The sequence below is a fragment of the Pseudorca crassidens genome, chromosome 16, assembly GCF_039906515.1.
Source record: "Pseudorca crassidens isolate mPseCra1 chromosome 16, mPseCra1.hap1, whole genome shotgun sequence".
NCBI classification, from domain to species: Eukaryota; Metazoa; Chordata; class Mammalia; order Artiodactyla; family Delphinidae; genus Pseudorca; species Pseudorca crassidens.
The window spans coordinates 2,072,192-2,093,655 of NC_090311.1; the positions used below are offsets into that span (position 1 = coordinate 2,072,192).

The 21,464-nt window shown below is 48.0% G+C and overlaps 1 protein-coding gene across 1 annotated transcript in view; it reads left to right on the forward strand.

Moving 5' to 3' along the window:
- Positions 1–21,464, forward strand: part of TCERG1L (transcription elongation regulator 1 like) — a 192,157-nt gene that overhangs the window by 152,647 nt on the left and 18,046 nt on the right. Inside the window, exon 9 of the mRNA XM_067708849.1 lies at positions 19,070–19,205. Coding sequence (XP_067564950.1) covers positions 19,070–19,205 — 136 coding nt within the window. The remainder of the gene's footprint in view (positions 1–19,069; positions 19,206–21,464) is intronic.

The window sequence follows — 21,464 nt, forward strand, 5'->3', positions numbered from 1 at the left end:
GATTCAGGTCCAGATGATAACTTTTCCTAAAGTTCCCTGGGAAGGGAAATATGTCACAATGACAAGCTTTCAAATTCCCCAAGTATTTTCAACTGCCTGGTAAGCGCGGTTCCAGATAGCGTGTTACTTACTGTTTAATGGAATGTGTTTGTGACGCACGATAGTGTGTCTCCCCTGGGACCGGAAAATTGATGGTTTGCGTCTCCCCGCTGTGTGCAGTGCCCAGGGGTTCGGCTGGTTTCTGACGTGTAGGTTGTTTTTGGTTCAGACCTGCTTTTCAAACGTGCTGTCTACTTAAAGAATTTAGAATTTATTTCAAATCATTGAGTTGAATTATTTGAAGGATTCAGCAAAAGTATGTCATTTGGTTTAAAAGCCAGAGTGAAATGATCACTCTTTACAAAACCCGTTAGTAAAGAAACTGTCAGTGGTACGTATGGCTTCCAGCCCCTTCACGGGGTGCCAGTTTCTGCCGGTTGCCGAGCCGGGGGATTCCTGCTAAACTAGTGGTTTTCTGTAGTGTGACAGGGTGCAGTTACTTTTTTGAGTTTTTCAATATCATCGGCCCCACGGCTTTGGAAATGTGTTTATGTTTCTAGGCCATTGGGTACAGGAGCCTTTTACGGTAAGTGACTAAAAGAAATCCCTTGGTTTGGAACACTGTTTATTGTGGTAGCGCGTAAACTTTGGGGAAGCCCCGCTGATGGCCTTGGATGTAAGGGGTAAAGCTGACCTTCTACAGTAGGTGCTTCCGTGGAGTCACACACAGCCACGGCTGGAGACACAAGAGCGTGGAATTAGCAAGAAGGGACCTTGTGGCCCTTTTCTGCTTTCCCCAAATACGCCCTCCATTACTCCCCTCTTGACAAACCAAGGTGACCAAGTCACACTGAAAGCGTGTCCCCTGGACCAGGCTGCATCTTTAAGGATTTGGGGGCAGCCTGAGGAGGTAGTCCCCAGCCCCCACGCCCATCTGTGACACCGAGGTGCCCTCACAGAGCTGTGAGGCTATGATCCATCCACCTGCAATTCTGCATCCCACCTGGGGGCCCCCTGGGGCAGGGGGCATCTGTCTAGGACAAAAAACGGATACCGCCATCCAAAAGACAGGACAAGACCAAACAATCTAGTGTCTGGAGGTTTTGTAGCCGCCACCCCTGAGCCTGTCCCCAGATCAAGCCCACACACCTAGAGAGAGTCAGCTGTGACAGAGGAAAGGAAACCCTCTGTTCATAGACAGCTGCTGCTGCTGCCACCCAAGATGCAAAGGCAAAGGATGGTCAGTGAGTGTGGGCAGCAAGGAGGGGCCAGCATGCTGCACCTGTCCTCACATGACCTGTGAGACCAGCTCTTTCATTTCCGCGTACATGATTTCCAGAATCCCAGACAAGTTAGCTATTGAGAAAGTAAGAGCATGGCTCCTCTGAAATGCTATAAGGTGATGCTAGGAAGTGTGTGCATCCCAATTAAGATTGCTATAAAATTACATCTTTGGGGGCTTCCCTGGTGGCGCAGCGGCTGAGAGTCTGCCTGCCGTTGCGGGGGACGCGGGTTCGTGCCCCGGTCCGGGAAGATCCCACATGCCGCGGAGCGGCTGGGCCCGTGAGCCATGGCCGCTGAGCCTGCGCGTCTGAAGCCTGTGCTCCGCAACGGGAGAGGCCACAACAGTGAGAGGCCCGCGTACCGAAAAAAAAAAAAATTACATCTTTGATGTGTCCCAAGATAACAAGAGAATGATCTACAGTCCAGTGCCGGTGCCGGAGTCTGGATTTCTTCATAAGATGGGGCAGTGTGCGTCTCTTTGTGGCCTTGGACATGCATGGAAAATGAATTATTAACATCCACTTGCCTTGTAAGTGAGTCTCTGTACATAGTTCATGATTTTAGTTTCTATAGAAACCTGCGGTTTTGTAAACCGTACGGAGTCTGTGCCCTGTGTCATTAGGACATCCTACCTGGGATGGACGCCTCGTTGATACCTGTCCATGAGAAGACTGTGTGCACAGTCATTTGTCGTGGTATTCTAAGTTGTCCTTTCAGACTGAAGCATAAATATTACCTGGCATTTATTTTCTCTCCACAAAAGGATTATAAAACATGAACCCCTGGCTTCTCCTTAGGGTCTCCGGGTGGACAAGCCTGGGTCTCTGCATGTTTGGAGCCGTAGCTGCTGTCTGATTTGAGTTCCTGCTGTGGGCAGGGACGGCCCAGGGGTCAGGTCTCTGAGATTCCCATCAACACCGGAGCTATTGCATCCCAGCCAGTGCTGTATCCGTGATAAAGCAGTTCGGGGACTTCGACAAGGCCATGGGGACATCAGGCAATCAGGGAGGTGACGTGTCAGTTGAGTCTTAAATATTAAGTAGGTTTTTGACAGATTTCTCAAGGGAGCAGAGGACTCTAGGAAGTGGGCACTGGAGGAGATGTGCCTCCTTGCAGATGGCAGGTGTGTCTTCAGCAATCCTTCTGTGTGATCGAGTTAATCCCTATTTATTTTGTGATTATGGTCTGCCGGAGGTTTGTTGCACCTCATCGCAGGGACACAGAGAGACATCGCCAGGCGGGGAGTACATCTCACGTCGACCCCCCATCCTCTTCCCAAGACTGGTTATCAAGAATCTCGGCCCATTCTGTACAGCCCCTTGGGGGTATAACTGTGCAGTCAGCTGAGAGTCTTCCGTCATATCTCCACGTATTTGGCCTCTATTTGTGGTAATTAATGGTTTAGCTCTGTTCAATCTTGCGACGCCTTCTGCCGGAAAGCGTGCTCAGCTCGATGTTTGCTGCCCCAGTGATGGGGATGGAGGCTGGTCCTGAAGAGGATGGAGGACGATGAGAGATTTGCTGTCAGCGCAGGGAGAGGCCACGGAGAAATGAGCGCTGAGGGAAGAGGCAGCTCAGGCAAATTCAAAAGGCCCAGCTGAGATGACGTCTAGTAAGGCAAAGAGATCTTCATATGATGGGAGGGGAGACAGAGAGCGGCTATGAGTTTATTCCACTGTCAGACATGGTGCTGGAAAAGGCCCAACACAGTGGAAATGGCTCAATGTGCCCAATGAAGAGATCAGAGTTGATTTGCCCATTTTTAACTTTTTTTTTTTTGGCCACACTGCATGGCTCGTGGGTTCTTAGTTCCCCGACCAGGGATCAAGCCCGGGCCCTCTGCAGCAGACCACCAGAGAAGTCCCTTTTAACTTTTTAATATGAAAAGTTTCAATATAAAAAATGGAACAGGATATTTAACCCCCAGGTACACATTTCCCAGCTTCAGCAACTATCTCGAGGCCAATGTTCATCTTTAGTTCTCCTGCCCCCTCAACTCAGATGATTTTGAAACAAACCCCAGCTGTCATATAAATTTCATTTGTAAATATATCAGAGCACATAACTAAACAATAAGGATTTTTTTAATGCAACCATAGTCACACCTAAAAAATAAACAACAAATAATAATTCCTTTCTATTATCAAAGAGCCTCCCAGACATTGTTCAGATTTCCTTGACTTTTATTTTATTTTACAATTTTATTTTTCAAATCAAGATCTAAATTAAGTTTGTACATAGCCCTCTGTGGCTCTCTCCTAAATCTATTTTAATCTGTAAGTTTCCTTCCTTCTGCCTCAGCGTTTTTTGTTTTTTGTTTTTTTTTTCATTTGTGTTTAAAGAAACCAGAATTTCTTCTCAACTGTGGAGTTTCCCATAGTCTGGACCTTGACCCACTGGTAGCACTGAATCTCCGTGGTGTGCTTTGACTGGTTCTCCCGGCCCTAGTAAGTTCTGTAACTCTGTAGTCAGACCAGGAGGCTGTATCAGTTCAAGTTTGATTACTGTCTGGGGAAGGATTCTTCATGGTAGTGTTAAGTTCCTTCTGTCGAGAGACATGTGATGTCTGGTAGTCTGTCTTTTGTGATGTGAGCAGGTGACTTGTCCAGATCCTCTATTTCTAGAAGGACTTTTTCGTGCTGATATTTTAATTATATTATTTCATTTGCATTTATTACCTTAACTACTTTTATAAAGAAAAACATACCCTCATAAACCACTTGGTTCCACTGAGGTATTGTTCAAACAGAAGAAGCAGGGTAGATGCTCGGTTCCTTCCCTTTCATACTGATTTTCAAAATACTGTGTCAGCTCTCTAGCAAGAGCATCCTCCAATGATGACAAATTTATTATGAATCCCTAGATTGACACACAGTTGATGTGTTTCAATCCATCTTAGTTTTTAATTTTAGCCTTTAAATGACACAGTGTGTCTCTATCTTGGTGATTCTTGGGTAATTGTCCCAGGTATGATGTGCACCTTTTCAAAGTGCAGGTGTGCATCTTTTCTATATAAAGGTATTTTTTTGAATTACATTTTAGTATTCGTTCTATTTCTTTGCTTTGAGTTTCCACGTCGGCAGCTCCAAGTATGCTGTTTGGTTCTTCTCTGCCCTTCTGCTGTGTCACTTTGTTTTGCATCCTTCTTATGTATTTTCTTGTTGTTTTTTGATTTTCCTCTCCTCAACTTCTGTTAGTCTTAAGGCATTACCTGTGTGGCATTTATTCTACTCAAGTTTGTGCAACTTCTGGTTTATTCTTCATTTCTGAAGTGTTTTTTTTCCTTTTTTATTTCTAATTTCTTGGATCTCTGAGGTGTCTTTTCAGACCTCTCTTTGGTCCAATAGCCTTTCTTTCCCTGAATTTGTCTGATATATGCTGCTACTTTTTGGCATCCACCATTTGCTTTGAAAACTTCAGCTCATTTTCAGAGTCAGTTAAGATTTCGTCAGAGTCTCGGGCTGTCTTCCTGGCTTTTCTGCCTGCGGGAATATGCCTGAGGGAATATGACATGAATACCTCTCAGCTGGACTTTTCATCGCTCAGAGTCTGGTAACAGAGCCCCTAAAATACAGCCTTGGGGACACGTCCAAGGTCAAATGCACAAACTGGGTGACAAGCATGGACCAAAGGGCGCAGCCTCATGTGCAAACCTGCGTGAAGCTTGTGATGTCAGCAGGTCAGAGCGTCTGTAAAGCAGCAAGGGGAATGCACGGTACTAACAGCCCCGAGAGCCTCTGCAGGGGACGCGGGGTCTCTGTGCATGCGCTGCACCTGTCAACTCCGTCGTTCCCCGCAGGCAGCAGCAGCATCTTGTGCGCCGCCTAGAATAATGAAGGAGCTGGAAAAGCACACCGAGGAAACAGGCATTCAGGAATCGTTTCATGTCCAGGAAACGTTTGGGAAGATGTGGGCTGGCAAACCTCAGCCCCCCGGAGTCTTGAGGATGAATAACCACGTGCTCCAGACGCAGGCCACGGTAGGGACCCCACGTCAGCTGCCCGAGCCGGCCCTGGACCTCACACCTGGGGCATCGCTGGCCGAGCAGTCAAAGGGGAAGAGGGCCCAGTCAGGGGTTGGGGCAGCGGGGACCGTAGGACACACCACGCCTAACCTTCCGGGTCTCCCCACTTCACTCGGGTAACAGGCCGTGTCCCCCCGCCACCACCAGGGCCCAGGAGACCCCAGGGACCTGTGAGCACTGCCCCTGTGAGCACTCAGGTGCTCCAGCCACGTGGCCTCCTTTTGGCTGTCTCTGGAACATTCTGGATGCTCTGTAGGGCCTTTGCACAGCAGAGCCCTGGTCCCCTTCTCCACACGTGCACGGACCTCCTTCACTCTCTGGGATGTGCTCCCAGGCACCCTTTTCTGGAGGCAGCCCTGACCCCCAGGGTCCCGCCTGCCCCCATGATGGCCCCTATCCCACCCGCATCTGGGTTTTTTTGTGTTAAACTTCCTAGTCGGGTAACATCTCTGAATACCCCACCTAACTGCACACTTAGTAGGTTGATTAGTTATTGCTCTCTGCCCCTCTCTCACATAGGTGAGCCTGGGGCCGTGGGGGGCCTGTGTCCATCCTACAAGTGTGCCCCTCGGGAGCTCTTCCAGGGCAGGGAGATTAGCTGAGCCCTACAGCCAAGCCGGGGTCACTGGGGTCACCGATGAGGGAACGGTGGCGCCCGGGAGCCGTGCCGGCTGCCCTGGCTGACGAGGGCCACACCGCTGCACAGGGTTGATACAAACTGAGCTGCCGCTCCTCCTGACAGCACTGCTCTGGCCCGAACCCCTGGAGTGAGTGCAGACCCCCAGGTCAAGGGCTCAGTCCCAACAAGACCCCGCCCCACTTTAGATGTCAGTGGAAAGTGGAGTCCCCTGGCCGTGCCCACCTCTGGCTCACTTGGCTGTAAATTCAGGGGTTCCCACGTCCGCTCTGCAGGTTTGATGATTCTCTAGAATGACTCACAGAACTCAGGAGGGCGCTATGCTTAGGGTGACGGTTTTGTTATAAAGGGTACAGCTCAGGAACAGCCAAAGGGAACAGAAGCAGGGCTTGAGGTCCAGGAGGGGCCCGAGCACAGGAGCTGCCGTCCCCGTGGAGTCGCAGTGTGCGCCTGCCAGCCCCTCCCTTTACACGGATATGCGATCCCGCCTGGAAGATCCCCAGCCGCATTCTGCAGAGTTTACATCCGGTGTCGTGAAGCAGGCACGAGCGCTTCAGTCACTGGCTGTGTGAATGAACTCAGTCACCAGCCCCCTGCCCTTCCTCAGGTGGGGGGCGTGAGACTGAAAGTTCCAACCCTCTAGTCACAGGGTGGGCCACCCCTCCTTTGAAAGCATCTCAGGCCCACTCTGCATTGCCTTGCTGGCGTCAACTCAGGTGTGGCCAAAAGGGCTCCTTTCACTCAGCAGTTTTCACACCTTTTTGAAGCTCTGAGCCAGGAATGGGGATAAAGACCAGGTACATTCTTCGTTGTCTCATAGGACCATCCTTGCAAGGACACCGCTCTGCTCACCCGCCCTGGGGGCTGGCGGCTTGTGGCCTCCAGCGGTCACTGTTTATGGACAGCTGGTGGGTTAAGCAGGAAGGCATCCCTAGCAGGGAGGGAGCAGCCTAGGGGCAGGGAGGGAGTAAGTGTGGGTTGGCACAAAACCCAAGTCACTCAGTGGCCCTCCTTACCCGGGGCTGCACAGCCTCGGAGGTCACCATGGGCCGGCCACCAGCGGGGACCCCAGACGGTGGCCATGGCAGGAGCAGACACAGACTGTGCAGGAGGCAGACCAGGGCCCCCCAGACCTCTGGGCGCGGTGGCCGCCCTGTCCGTGCTCATCACCAGCAGGAAAGCATGGATTGGACCAAGAGACAGGAGGCTCGCTTATCACATTTATAGGAACTGCAAAATTGGGAGACAGAGCTAATAAATTGATGGCAGAATCAAGATGTTTAAATATTTCAACAGGACTAAAGAACAGGGTCGCATTTGCATCACAGAACTGCAGTGCCTGGAGACGTGTAAAGAGCTTCCTGTCCAAACTATCTGTTTTACCAAAAAAAAAAAAAAAAGGTCCAGAGCGCTCCCATCATTTGCCCCAGGTTTTGCAGCAAGACGTCCCCACCTGGGGAGCGTCTTCAACCCCACCAGCCACATTTGGTTTTTTCTCCAGAACCAGGTGATGCTCAGATGTCAGCACTGTCTTTACAGAAGATGGAATCACCAGGGCTGCAGTCGCCCATCTCAGCCTGAGTCGGCATTTATTTCTCTTCCCATCTCAAGTTCTGCGTTCAGGCAATGGTCAAATCAAAAACCTTCTATTTCTTCAAAGTCTCTCAAAGTATAGTATTAGGAGGGAAGGACAGAAGGAAGAAGGAGAGAGGGAAGGAAGGAAGAAACGGAAGAAGAGAGGGAAAGAGGGAGGGAGGGAGGGAGGCACCCGCTGAGTGAGGGGCTGCCCTGAGGGAGTGGCCTGGATTACTTCATTGCATTCTCACAACGACCCTACAAGGTGGGCACTGTTGATGCCCCACATGAGGACATGAAGGTGTGCAGTTTGCCCCAGTTGTCTCTGTATGCATTCCGCTCTGTACTCTGAGCTCCTGCCCATCTGGGTGGTGGGATGACGACACATGTGTATGCAGTTGTCCCCCCCCTTACCTGAGCGTTTGCTTTCTGCAGTTTCAGCTAATCTGTGGTCAAACGAGGTCCAAAAATACTAAGTGGAAGATTCCTGAAATAAACAACTCATGTGTTTTAAATCACACGCCGTTCTGAGTAATGTGAAATCTCATACCGTCAGCTCCATCCTGCCCGGGACGCGAATCATCCTTCTGTCCAGCCTGTCCCATCTGGTCGTCACTTGGTAGCCATCTTGATTGTCCGACCCACAGTCACAGTGTCACAGTGCTGTGTTCAAGTGACCCTGATTTTTCTTAATAACTGCCCCAAAGCATAAGAGTAGTGATGCTGGCAATTCGGATAGCAATTCAGATCTACCAAAGAGAAGCCAGAAAGTGCTTCCTGTAAGTGAAAAGGTGAAAGTTCTTGACTTAATAAGGGAAGAAAAAAAAATTGTATGATAAAGTTGCTAAGATCTCTGGTCAGAATGAATCTTCCATCCATGAAATTGTGAAGAAGGAAAAAGGGAATTCATGCTAGTTTTGCTATTACACCTCACACTGCAATACTTCTGGCCACAGTGCGCGATGAGCTCAAGTTAAGATGGAAAAGGCATTGAATTTGTATAAGACATTTTGAGAAAGAGAGACCACGTTCACATAACTTTTATTACAGTATATTGTCATCATTGTTCTATTTTATTATTGTTGTTAATCTCTTACTGTGCCTAATTTATAAATTAAAGTTTGTCATAGGTATGTCTAGATAGGAAAAAAGCATAACATATATCTATATCTTTAGGATTCAATACTAGCCAATGTTTCAGGCGTCTGCCGGGGGTCTAGGAACATACCCCTTGTGGATAAGGGGCCACAACTGTATTGATACTTCAGTCAACTGGGGGGCCTCAAACTTGCTGAGAAATGTACCTCCCCAGTGTGCACCTGCTGAAAAAACAGTGCAGTCTTCTGTATCAATGTCTCCCTTCCCTCTCTCGCCCTCCCCTCCCTCCCTCCCTCCCTCCCTCCCTCCCTCCCTTCCTTCCTTCCTTCCTTCTCTCTCTCTCACCACCTCCCCTCATAGACTGGACAATTAAAAAAAACACTTTCCTTTGAACTGTAACAGGCACCTCGTCAGTGGCTATAATTTCTTTGCCAGGGTGACCATTCCGACCCCAGGATGGCTCCATGGAAAGATTCAGGAGGCGGAAGGAGGTGTGTCTGTGCGTCGGAGAGGTGGCCTGTGGACAGGTAGCAGATGTGCCAGGTCCAGAGGCCCAAGTCCCCTCAGCCCCAGATAAACTAATGAAAGTTCGTTGTTCGTAAAAGTACTCGCTGTGTCTAGAATCCAGTTGCACTGCATGTGGTCTAGTGCGTTGGACAGAATAATGTGCTGCACTGTGCACACGGGCAGAATCTGAAAACCCTGGCCCCACAGATCACCCACATGGGACAGACACGCGTGTGCACATGCACACCCGTCGTTAGGGGAGCAGCTGGGTAAGCTCAGTGGCAGTTAGAGGACTGGGGGAGGGGCAGTGCAGGGTGTGTTTGGGGGCAGAGCTCCAGGAGGGTGTGGCCACCATGGTGTCTCCAAGAGGGGGACAAGGTGCACGGAACATGAAGCCCCTCAGAGTGAAGAGACCCCAGCACTGCAGCTGTTCCCAGCCCCCCACAGCCAGCAAGGCTTGGGTACCCAACTGTGCCCCAGGGGATGCTGCCTCTCACCGTCCATACAATTTTGGCTTGAGCTAGCTTTTATTTTAAGTGTTAGAATTTACTCTTTTTTTTTAAACATCTTTATTGGACTATAATTGCTTTACAATGGTGTGGTAGTTTCTGCTGTATACAAAGTGAATCAGTTATACATACACATATGCTCCCATATCTCTTCCCTGTTGCGTCTCCCGTCCTCCCACCCTCCCTATCCCACCCCTCTAGGTGGTCACAAAGCACCGAGCTGATCTCCCTGTGCTATGCGGCTGCTTCCCACTAGCTATCCATTTTACATTTGGTAGTGTATATATGTCAATGCTTCTCTCTCACTTCGTCCTAGCTTACACTTCCCCCTTCCCTTGTCCTCAAGTCCATTCTCTAGTAGGTCTGAGTTTTTATTCCCATCTTGCCCCTAGGTTCTTCATGACCTTTTTTTTTTTTTTTTTTTTTTAGATTCCATATGTATGTGTTAGCATACGGTATTTGTTTTTCTCTTTATGACTTACTTCGCTCTGTATGACAGACTCTAGGTCCATCCACCTCACTACAAAAAACTCAATATCATTTCTTTTTATGGCTGAGTAATATTCCATTGTATATATATATGTGCCACATCTTCATTATCCATTCATCTGCTGATGGACACTTAGGTTGTTTCCATGGCTATTGTAAATAGAGCTGCAATGAACATTATGGTACATGACTCGTTTTGAATGATGGTTTTCTCAGGGTATTTGCCTAGTAGTGGGATTGCTGGGTCATATGGTAGTTCTATTTTTAGTTTTTTAAGGAACCTCCATACTGTTCTCCATAGTGGCTGTATCAATTTACATTCCCACCAACAGTGCAAGAGGATTCCCTTTTCTCCACACCCTCTCCAGCATTTATTGTTTGTAGATTTTTAGATCATGGCCATTCTGACTGGTGTGAGGTGATCGCTCATTGTAGTTTTGATTTGCATTTCTCTAATGATTAGTGATGTTGACCATTCTTTCATGTGTTTGTTGGCAATCTGTATATCTTCTTTGGAGAAAGGTCTGTTTAGGTCTTCTGCCCATTTTTGGACTGGGATCTTTGTTTTTTTTGATATTGAGCTGCATGAGCTGCTTGTAAATTTTGGAGATTAATCCTTTGTCAGTTGCTTCATTTGCAAATATTTTCTCCCATTCTGAGGGTTGTCTTTTCTTCTTGTTTATGGTTTCCTTTGCTGTGCGAAAGCTTTTACGTTTCATTAGGTCCCATTTGTTTATTTTTGTTTTTATTTCCATTTCTCTAGGAGGTGGGTCAAAAAGGATCTTGCTGGAATTATGTCATAGAGTGTTCTGCCTACGTTTTCCTCTAAGAGTTTGATAGTGTCTGACCTTATATTTAGGTCTTTAATCCATTTTGAGATTATTTTTGTGTATGGTGTTAGGGAATATTCTAATGTCATTTTTTTACATGTAGCTGTCCAGTTTTCCCAGCACCACTTCTTGAAGAGGCTGTCTTTTCTCCATTGTATATTCTTGCCTCCTTTATCAAAGATAAGGTGACCATATGTGCATGGGTTTATCTCTGGGCTTTCTATCCTGTTCCATTGATCTATATTTCTGTTTTTGTGCCAGTGTCATACTGTCTTGATTACTGTAGCTTTGTAGTATAGTCTGAAGTCTGGGAGCCTGATTCATCCAGCTTTGTTTTTCTTTCTCAATATTGCTTTGGCTATTTGGGGTCTTTTGTGTTTCCATACAAATTGTGAAATTGTTTGTTCTAGTTCTGTGAAAAATGCCAGTGGTAGTTTGATAGGGATTGCAATTAATCTGTAGATTGCTTTGTGTAGTATAGTCATTTCACAATGTTGATTCTTCCCATCCAAGAACATGGTATATCTCTCCATCTATTTGTATCATCTTTAATTTCTTTCATCAGTGTCTTATAATTTTCTGCATACAGGTCTTTTGTCTCCTTAGGTAGGTTTATTCCTAGGTATTTTATTCTTTTTGTTGCAGCGGTAAATGGGATTGTTTTCTTATTTTCACTTTCAGATTTTTCATCATTAGTGTATAGGAATGCTAGAGACTTCTGTGCATTAATTTTGTATCCTGCTACTTTACCAAATTCTTTGATTAGCTCTAGAAGTTTTCTGGTAGCTTCTTTAGGATTCTCTGTGTATAGTATCATGCCATCTGCAAACAGTGACAGCTTAACTTCTTCTTTTCCAATTTGGATTCCTTTTATTTCTTTTTCTTCTCCGATTGCTGTGGCTAAAACTTCCAAAACTGTGTTGAATAATAGTGGTGAGAGTGGGCAACCTTGTCTTTTCCTGACCTTAGTGGAAATGGTTTCAGTTTTTCACCATTGAGGACGATGTTGGCTGTGGGTTTGTCATATATGGCCTTTATTATGTTGAGCTAAGTTCCCTCTATGCCTACTTTCTGGAGGGTTTTAATCATAAATGGGCATTGAATTTTGTTGAAAGATTTTTTGCATCTATTGAGATGATCATATGGTTTTTCTACTTCAGTTTGTTAATATGGTGTATCACATTGATTGATTTGTGTATATTGAAGAATCCTTGTATTCCTGGGATAAACCCCACTTGATCATGGTGTACGATCCTTTTAATGTGCTGTTGGATTCTGTTTGCTAGTATTTTGTTGAGGAATTTTGCATCTATGTTCTTCAGTGATATTGGCCTGTAGTTTTCTTTCTTTGTGACATCTTTGTGTGGTTTTGGTACAGGGTGATGGTGGCCTCGTAGAATGAGTTTGGGAGTGTTCCTCCCTCTGCTATATTTTGGAAGAGTTTGAGAAGAATAGGTGTTAGCTCTTCTCTAAATGTTTGATAGAATTCGCCTGTGAAGCCATCTGGTCCTGGGCTTTTGTTTGTTGGAAGATTTTTAATCACAGTTTCAATTTCAGTGCTTGTGATTGATCTGTTCATATTTTCTATTTCTTCCTGTTTCAGTCTGGGAAGGTTGTGCATTTCTAAGAATTTGTCCATTTCTTCCAGGTTGTCCATTTTATTGGCATATAGTTGCTTGTAGTAATCTCTCGTGATCCTTTGTATTTCTGCAGTGTTGGTTGTTACTTCTCCTTTTTCATTTCTAATTCTGTTGCTCTGTGTCTTCTCCCTTTTTTCTTGATGAGTCTGGCTAATGGTTTATCAATTTTGTTTATCTTCTTAAAGAACCAGCTTTTAGTTTTATTGATCTTTGCTATTGTTTGCTTCATTTCTTTTTCACTTATTTCTGATCTTTATGATTTCTTTCCTTCTGCTAACTTAGGGGGTTTTTTTGTTCTTCTTTCTCTAATTGCTTTAGGTGTAAGGTTAGGTTGTTTATTTGGGATGTTTCTTGTTTCTTAAGGTAGGATTGTATTGCTGTAAACTTCCCTCTTAGAACTCCTTTTGCTGCATCCCATAGGTTTCGGGTAGTCGTGTTTTCATTGTCATTTGTTTCTAGGTATTTTTTGATTTCCTCAGTGATCTCTTGGTTATTAAGTAGTGTATTGTTTAGCCTCCATGTGTTTGTAGTTTTTACAGATTTTTTCTTGTAATTGATATGTAGTCTCATAGCGTTGTGGTCAGAAAAGATACTTGATACGATTTCAATTTTCTTAAATTTACCAAGGCTTGATTTGTGACCCAGGATATGATCTATCCTGGAGAATGTTCCATGAGCACTTGAGAATAAAGTGTATTCTGTTGTTTTTGGATGGTATGTCCTCTAAATATCAATTAAGTCCATCTTGTTTAATGCGTCATTTAAAGCTGTGTTTCCTTATTTATTTTCATTTTGGATGATCTGTCCATTGGTGAAAGTTGGGTGTTAAAGTCCCCCACTATGATTGTGTTACTGTCAATTTCCCCTTTATGGCTGTTAGTATTTGCCTTATGTATTGAGGTGCTCCTATGTTGGGTGCATAAATATTTACAATTGTTACATCTTCTTGGATTGATCCCTTGATCATTATGTAGTGTCCTTCTTGGTCTCTTGTAATAGTATTTGTTTTGTCTGATATGAGAATTGCTACTCCAGCTTTCTTTTGATTTCCATTTGCATGGAATACCTTTTTCCATCCCCTCACTTTCAGTCTGTGAGTGTCCCTAGGTCTGAAGTGGGTCTTTTGTAGACAGCATATATACAGGTCTTGTTTTTGTATCCATTCAGCCAATCTGTGTCTTTTGGTGGGAGCATTTAGTCCATTCACATTTAAGGTAATTATCGATATGTATGTTCCTATTACCATTTTCTTAATTGTTTTGGGTTTGTTATTGTAGGTCTTTTACTTCTCTTGTGTTTCCTGCCTAGAGAAGTTCCTTTAGCAATTTGTTGTAAAGTTGGTTTGGTGGTGCTGAATTCTCTTAGCTTTTGCTTGTCTGTAAAGGTTTTAATTTCTCCATCAAATCTGAATGAGATCCTTGCTGGGTAGAGTAATCTTGGTTGTAGGTTTTTCCTTTTCATCACTTTAAATATGTCCTGCCACTCCCTTCTGGCTTGCAGAGTTTCTGCTGAAAGATCAGCTGTTAACCTTATGGGGATTCCCTTGTATGTTATTTGCTGTTTTTCCCTTACTGCTTTTAATATTTTTTCTTTGTATTTAATTTTTGATAGTTTGATTAATATGTGTTTTGGCATGTTTCTCCTTGTATTTATCCTGTATGGGACTCTCTGTGCTTCCTGGACTTGATTAACTATTTCCTTTCCCATATTAGGGAAGTTTTCAACGATAATCTCTTCAAATATTTTCTCAGTCCCTTTCTTTTTCTCTTCTTCTTCTGGGACCCCTATAATTTGAATGTTGGTGCATTTAATGTTGTCCCAGAGGTCTCTGAGACTGTCCTCAATTCTTTTCATTCTTTTTTCTTTCTTCTGCTCTGCAGTAGTTATATTTCCACTATTTTATCTTCCAGGTCACTTATCCATTCTTCTGCCTCAGTTTTTCTGCTATTGATCCCTTCTAGAGAATTTTTAATTTCATTTATTGTGTTGTTCATCGTTGTTTGCTTTTTAGTTCTTCTAGGTCCTTGTTAAACGTTTCTTGTATTTTCTCCATTCTATTTCCAAGATTTTGGATCATCTTTACTATCATTATTCTGAATTCTTTTTCAGGTAGACTGCCTATTTCCTCTTCATTTGTTAGGTCTGGTTGGTTTTTACCTTTCTCCTTCATCTGCTCTGTATTTCTCTGTCTTCTCATTTTGCTTATCTTACTGTGTTTGGGGTCTCCTTTTTGCAGCCTGCAGGTTCATAGTTCCCATTGTTTTTGGTGTCTGTCCCCAGTGGCTAAGGTTGGTGCAGTGGGTTGTGTAGGCCTCCTGGTGGAGGTGACTAGTGCCTGTGTTCTGGTGGATGAGGCTGGATCTTGTCTTTCTGGTGGGCAGGTCCATGTCTGGTGGTGTGTTTAGGGGTGTCTGTGACCTTATTATGATTTTAGGCAGCCTCTCTGCTCATGGGTGGGGTTGTGTTCCTGTCTTGCTTTTTGTTTGGCATAGGGTGTCCAGCACTGTAGCTTGCTGGTCGTTGAGTGGAGCTGGGTCTTGGCGTTGAGATGGAGATCTCTGGGAGATTTTCGCCATTTGTTATTACGTGGAGCTGGGAGGTCTCTGGTGGACCAATGTCCTGAACCTGGCTCTCCCACCTCAGAAGCACAGCCCTGATGTCTGGCTGGAGCACCAAGAGCCTGTCATCCACACAGCTCAGAATAAAAGGGAGAAAAAAAGAAAGGAAAAGATAAAATAAAATGAAATAAAGTTATTAAAATAAAAAATAAAACATAATTATTTAAAAAAATTGAAAAGTAATACAAAAAGAAAGAAGAGAGCGACTATACCAAAAAACAAATCCACCAATGTAAACAAGCGCTAAAAACTATACTAAAAAAAAGAAAAAAAAATGGACAGACAGAACCCTAGGACAAATGGTAAAAGCAAAGCTATACAGACAAAATCACGCACAGAAGCATACACATGCACACTCACAAAAAGAGGAAAAGGGGAAAAAATCATAAATCTTGCTCTCAAAGTCCACCTCCTCAATTTGGGATGATTCGTTGTCTATTCAGGTATTCCACAGGTGCAGGGCACGTCAAGTTGATTGTGGAGCTTTAATCCGCTGCTCCTGAGGCTGCTGGGAGAGATTTCCCTTTCTCTTCTTTGTTCTCACAGCTCCAGGGGCTCAGCTTTGGATTTGGCCCCGCCTCTGCGTGTAGGTCGCCGGAGGGCGTCTGTTCTTCGCTCAGACAGGACAGGGTTAAAGGAGCCGCTGCTTCGGGGGCTCTGGCTCACTCAGGCCGGGGGGAAGGAGGGGTGCGGATGCGGGGCGAGCCTGCAGCGGCAGAGGCCAGCGGGACGTTGCACCAGCCTGAGGCGCGCCGTGCGTTCTCCCTGGGAAGTTGTCCCTGGATCCCGGGACCCTGGCAGTGGCGGGCTGCACAGGCTCCCCGGAAGTGGGGTGTGGATAGTGACCTGTGCTCGCACACAGGCTTCTCGGCGGCAGCAGCAGCCTTAGCATCTCATGCCTGTCTCTGGGGTCCGCGCTGTTAGCCGCGGCTCGTGCCCGTCTCTGGAGCTCCTTTAAGCAGCGCTCTTAATCCCCTCTCCTCGTGCACCAGGAAACAAAGAGGCAAGAAAACTTTTCCCCGCACTCCCTCCCGGCTAGCCGTGGCACACTAACCCCTGCAGGTTGTGTTCACGCCGCCAACCCCAGTCCTCTCCTTGCGCTGCAACTGAAGCCCGAGCCTCAGCTCCCAGCCCCCGCCAACCCCAGCGGGGGAGCAGAGAAGCCTCTCGGGCTGGTGCGTGCCGGTCGGCCCTGATCCTCTGTGCGGGAATCTCCCCGCTTTGCCCTCCGCAGCCTTGTTGCTGTGCTCTCCTCCGCGGCTCCGAAGCTCCCCCACTCCGCCTCCCGCAGTCTCCGCCCGCGAAGGGGCTTCCTAGTGTGTGGAAACCTTTCCTCCTTCACAGCTCCCTCCCACTGGTGCAGGTGCCGTCCCTATTCTCTTGTCTCTGTTTTTTCTTTTGTTTCTTTTGCCCTACCCAGGTACGTGGGGAGTTTCTTGCCTTTTGGGAGGTCTGAGGTCTTCTGCCAGCGTTCAGTAGGTGTTCTGTAGGAGTTGTTCCACATGTAGATGTATTTCTGGTGTATCTGTTGGGAGGAAGCTGATCTCCGCGTCTTATTCTTCCGCCATCTTGAAGCTCCTCCCAGTATTTACTTTTTGTACCAAAATATTTCAGCCATAAGAATATTGAAAATATATTTAGCAAGTTTTCATTTGCTTTTGATTAATTCTAATTGAACTGATAGCTTTGCAGTCTGGAAGGTGCCCAGTGGTTCCGAACACAATATTTTGTGGCATAAGCTGTAATCCATGATCATTGCCACACTCACAACATTCCTATTAATCTTATTTCAAGTTACAACAATGCGAGACTTGTTTCCACACTTCTATTTTTAACTAATGAAAATTTATTACAAAGAAATCCTAATTATACCCTTTGGAGTGTGATTCAATGGCAAATCCACTGGTAATTTTCTTTTTTCAAAATTCCGCATAATTGCATAAGAAGCTAAGAACGTAAGTTCTCCTGCAATAGTCGGTCTATAAATAAGATTCCCTAATGGGCTGAGCAAGCAGGTTTTTTTCTTTGCACATTTTGTATGAGGTTTGATTAACCCACGTTATAACCCTGATGCGTGAAAACCCTTGTGAGACGTAGCACATGGGATACCACATTTTCATCACGTCCCCAAATTGGTAACCTGCATATTTTCACAGCACCCTGGACAAAGGTGGGAAAGCTGCAGATCTGGTGGGCGTCAGGAGGTGGGGCTGCCCTGGTTGAGTCGTTAAGTGACTGTGTGAGCTGAACGGGCCGTCTCCTTCTCCCGAAATGCGGGAGTGCAGATGTGCCCAGATCCTGTGCACCACTGACCTCTGTCCCTATGTGCCGGAGCGCCTTCCCAGTGGTGACAACCCCAGATGTCTCCAGACACTCTGCCCAAGTCCCCCAGGAACAAACCCCCCGGGCCTGAGCCCTGATCTTGACCTACATCAGAAAACCCGGATGTGCGTGGCGTGAGCACCTTCAACCCTGCAATTCCCGGGTTGAGGCTGGTTTTGCCAAGAGGGGGGGAAAAGCCAGGCTTCTGATGTGTGTGTGCCCTGCTGTTCGGGACCTCCAAGCACTTAGGACGCTGTCGCGGATGCAGGAGACACGAGGTCCCGGTGCTTCCCAGCGGGCTGCTCTTCAGGTTTGACAGCCTCGCTTGGCCTGAGCGCATATCAGAAAGGTGGCCTCAGGATCAGGTTTGCACCAGCCTGTTGAAGTCTCTGCCCGAGGGCCCAGGTCCTGGGGGGGCAGGGCTAGGCCAGGAGGAGGCCCCGCAGAGGGGTCTGGGTGTCTAAGCAGGGCTGCTGTCTAGGCGGTGGAGGTCCAGTCTGTGCATCCTGGCTGAGAACAGGCTGCCTGGGAGGAGACCGGGGGTGGGGCTGGGCAGACCCCGCTCCCAGGTTGGGGAGCGAGACGGACAGGAGTGGGGATAACACGTCTGCATTTGGCCAGAAGACTTCTTCCAGCAGCAAACGTCAAGGTGCTTTAGAAGGAGGTTTCCAGATGCTTTCAGAAGAAGGCGTAGAACCATAAAGAGATCTCTCAAATGGCCAGTTAAATAGAAGTATGCAAGTTGCCGAGCCGGTGCTTCGTAAAAGCAGGCTCTCTCCTTCCTCCCCGCCGCCCTGCCTGGCCCCTGCCCTGGGCCCGCGGTGGGACCCCTCCTCCCTGCCCCTTGTGTCCGGGCCTTGGCTGCGGCCACCCCTGTGGGGGGGGACGGACCGGCTCTGGGCACACGTTGCCCAGCTGTCCCCATCCCTGTGCAGATCGCCCAGGTGGCATCCCGTCTCCCCGCTGTCACTGAAGTGTCTCTCGCAGGTTAGACGTCGGGACAATGTTTTCTGTCCCCTGAGTGTGGATAGAATAGTCTCCCCATAAGTGTCTTCCATGTATTTATCCGAAATGAAACAGTATCTAAAAACAAAAGCGGAACCAGGTTGAAGCTCCACCGCTTGGTCCAAGTGACAGGCTCGCTCCGTTCCCTCGGGTGACGACCGGTCTCTGGCGGTGAAACGGTGAGGGACTCACAGCCTCCTTCCTGGTGGCCCAGCGGGGTGCCCTCGGCCCTCGGGCTCCCAGCGCTGCCTCCCTCCCGAGAGCGTCCATCCTGTTAGGGCTTTAGTCTCAACTTTCCGCCCCGAAGGCAGCAGAGCTGTTTGCATCCCAAGAGCAAGATCTCTGCTTTGCTGGGCTGACTGTTCCAGGCTTTGCAACGTGTCCAAAGAATCTTTGCCCCTTACAGGGGGCAAGAGGGTTTTGAAAGCTTGCAGTGAGAAGCAGTTGCGTCTCCAAGGTCACGCTTGACTCTCTGTGTCTTGTGCCCCGAAGGACGGAAGGCCACGTGAGTCCCGGGCCCGAGGAGGCGGAGAGAAAAGACACGGGTGCCAAGACGCCGCCGCCCCAGATCCTTCTGCCCCTGGAGGAGCGGGTGACCCACTTCCGAGACATGCTCCTGGAGAGAGGGGTAAGGATGTCACACGATAGCGCCCCTCGGTGGGAGTGGCTGAGCTACTGTCCCCCAGCCCAAGACCCCTCCCCTTCCTCACCGAGCCCGCAGTCACGCTGCCTGACATTCAGGGGCCGCGTGATGTGAGGCCAAAGCAGAGGAAAATGGATCCCGCCTCTTGTCCTGAAAGGGGAGGGAGGCTTTGAAGGGGCAGCTGTCGCCACCTGTCCAAGGAGGTGGCTGAGAGGTGAACAGGTGTGGGTCACCTGGAAGGGACGGTCCCCGGGGCCATGTGGAGAGATGACTGGTCTGTGTTGCTGGCCTTCCTGCTGGGGCCCTGCTGGCTTCCGGGGTCCACACCCCCAGAGGGACGAGCCCTCCCCTTCGCTAGGGGAGGGACTCATACACCTCTGTATCAGCCAGCGGTTTGCATACCCCTGGGCTGTCTCAATGGTAGTTGACGTCTGAATCTCATTTTGAATTGAGGAGGAAAAAGCAGTTTATAATTGAATCTCCTTCCAATGACTGTAGTTCCTGTTTTGGCTTTTGGGCATAAAATGAGCCCGATACAATAGTTTAGCCCAGTTGGATTTCTTCATAAAATGAGACCGAACGCAGAAGGCAGTAATAGGAACCGGTGTGTAATGATAATTATAATGAACACTGTAAATGGCCTTGGGAATTCAAAAGCAAATTCCCTCTGCAGTCAGCACCCACCCAAGGCTGCTTCCTGTGCGGCCTTTCCCAGAGCAGGTGCAGCTGGGAACTGAGGTGGGGGGCGGCCTGGGGAGACCTCCTCTCCCCCAGAGCAGCGGGTCTGAGCAGTGCTGGCACCTGGGCAGGGTGAGGCCCTGGGGCTACAGGGAAACTAAACAGTGCCAGCGCTTAAGAATTAGGAGTAAGGAGATTATCTCAGGCACCTTCCGTGGGAGACCTCTTTTCCTCTGCACCATGAAATTTAATGCATGCATTGCTCTATCTGTCTAGAGACTCACTCAAAAATAAAATACAGCCCTTGGCACAAGGACCTGGAAGGAAAAGTAGGCTTGTGAGCTTAAAACTGCAATGCAATGGATTAAGCCTATATTCACATATATGCTGAGTAACCCAGAAGTGCAAAATGGGAAGGCCGCGAACACACACGCACACTGGAGTGGTCCCTAGTGTAGATGGAGGACGTGTTTTCGTAAAAAGACATAATTTTAAAAACTATATTTACTTGGCTAAAATTTTATTTTTAAAAAAAGACTCCCTCCCCATGCAACTTTCCTTTATTTTTACCAAGACATAGAGATGATTTGATTAAACAAATCCTGCAGGATGAAATAGCCTTGAAACAACTGACTCTTGTGAGAGGTGTGTCTCTGTGTGTATGTGTGTGTGTGCGCCTGTGAGTGCACATGCTTGTGTTTGTGTGTGTGGTGTGAGCTCCCTACCCGACACACTGAAGACTCCGCGTGGCAGTTGGGAAAGGGCTCCGGCCGACCTCTCCCTTTGCCCATTGCTCGGCCCTCGCCCCATTCTCAGCCTTCCCACTTCAACAACAGAGACGTGCAGACAAAGCCAGTGTCACTACCTGGCTAAGGAGAGGAGGCCAGGAACACAGGCCGGGGCTCCGAGCTCTGGCCATCCAGCCCCTCTGTTCCTACAGCGGAGAAATGGGTCCAGTGCCCGCGTTCCCTTCTCCAGCCGCCCCGGGAGGATTCTGCCAACAGGGCTTTGACTCCATTTAGATGTCGTCACTGCCACTCGACGGGGTTGCTTATTCCGTGGCTGTCAGTGTCCTCCTGGTCCTGGAGGCTTGTACCCAGTGTCACCACCGGTCACCATCCCTGGTGGCCGCCCTCAGCTGTCTCACAGCCCCCCTCACCCACCTTCCACTCTTGGCACGGGGTCCCTTCCCTGGGAGGCCCTCCCTCCCTCGCCCCCTGGCTGCCCAGCTGACACACGATGCCACACGGCTGCTCTGTGTCCCTCCCACGTCGCCAGGTCACCGTGCTGGCTTGCAGCTCCTGGAGACGCGGGACTCTCCAATGCGCCGTTGGGTTCCCAGGGCCTGGCTCCCAGGAGGCGCTCAATGATTTCCCAGGACTCCCTTCGTGTCCGAGCTCTGGTCTTGCTGCACGTGCCCCGGGCCGGCCCAGCACTGATCCCGGAGTGGGCCCGTGAGCCTGGATAAGGGGGTTTATCTCCTGGAGCAGCTGCCGTTTCTGTTTCCTTCTCCCCCACTCGTGTGGCCCCAAAGCATCTGCACGACAGGGCTTATGGCATCACTCA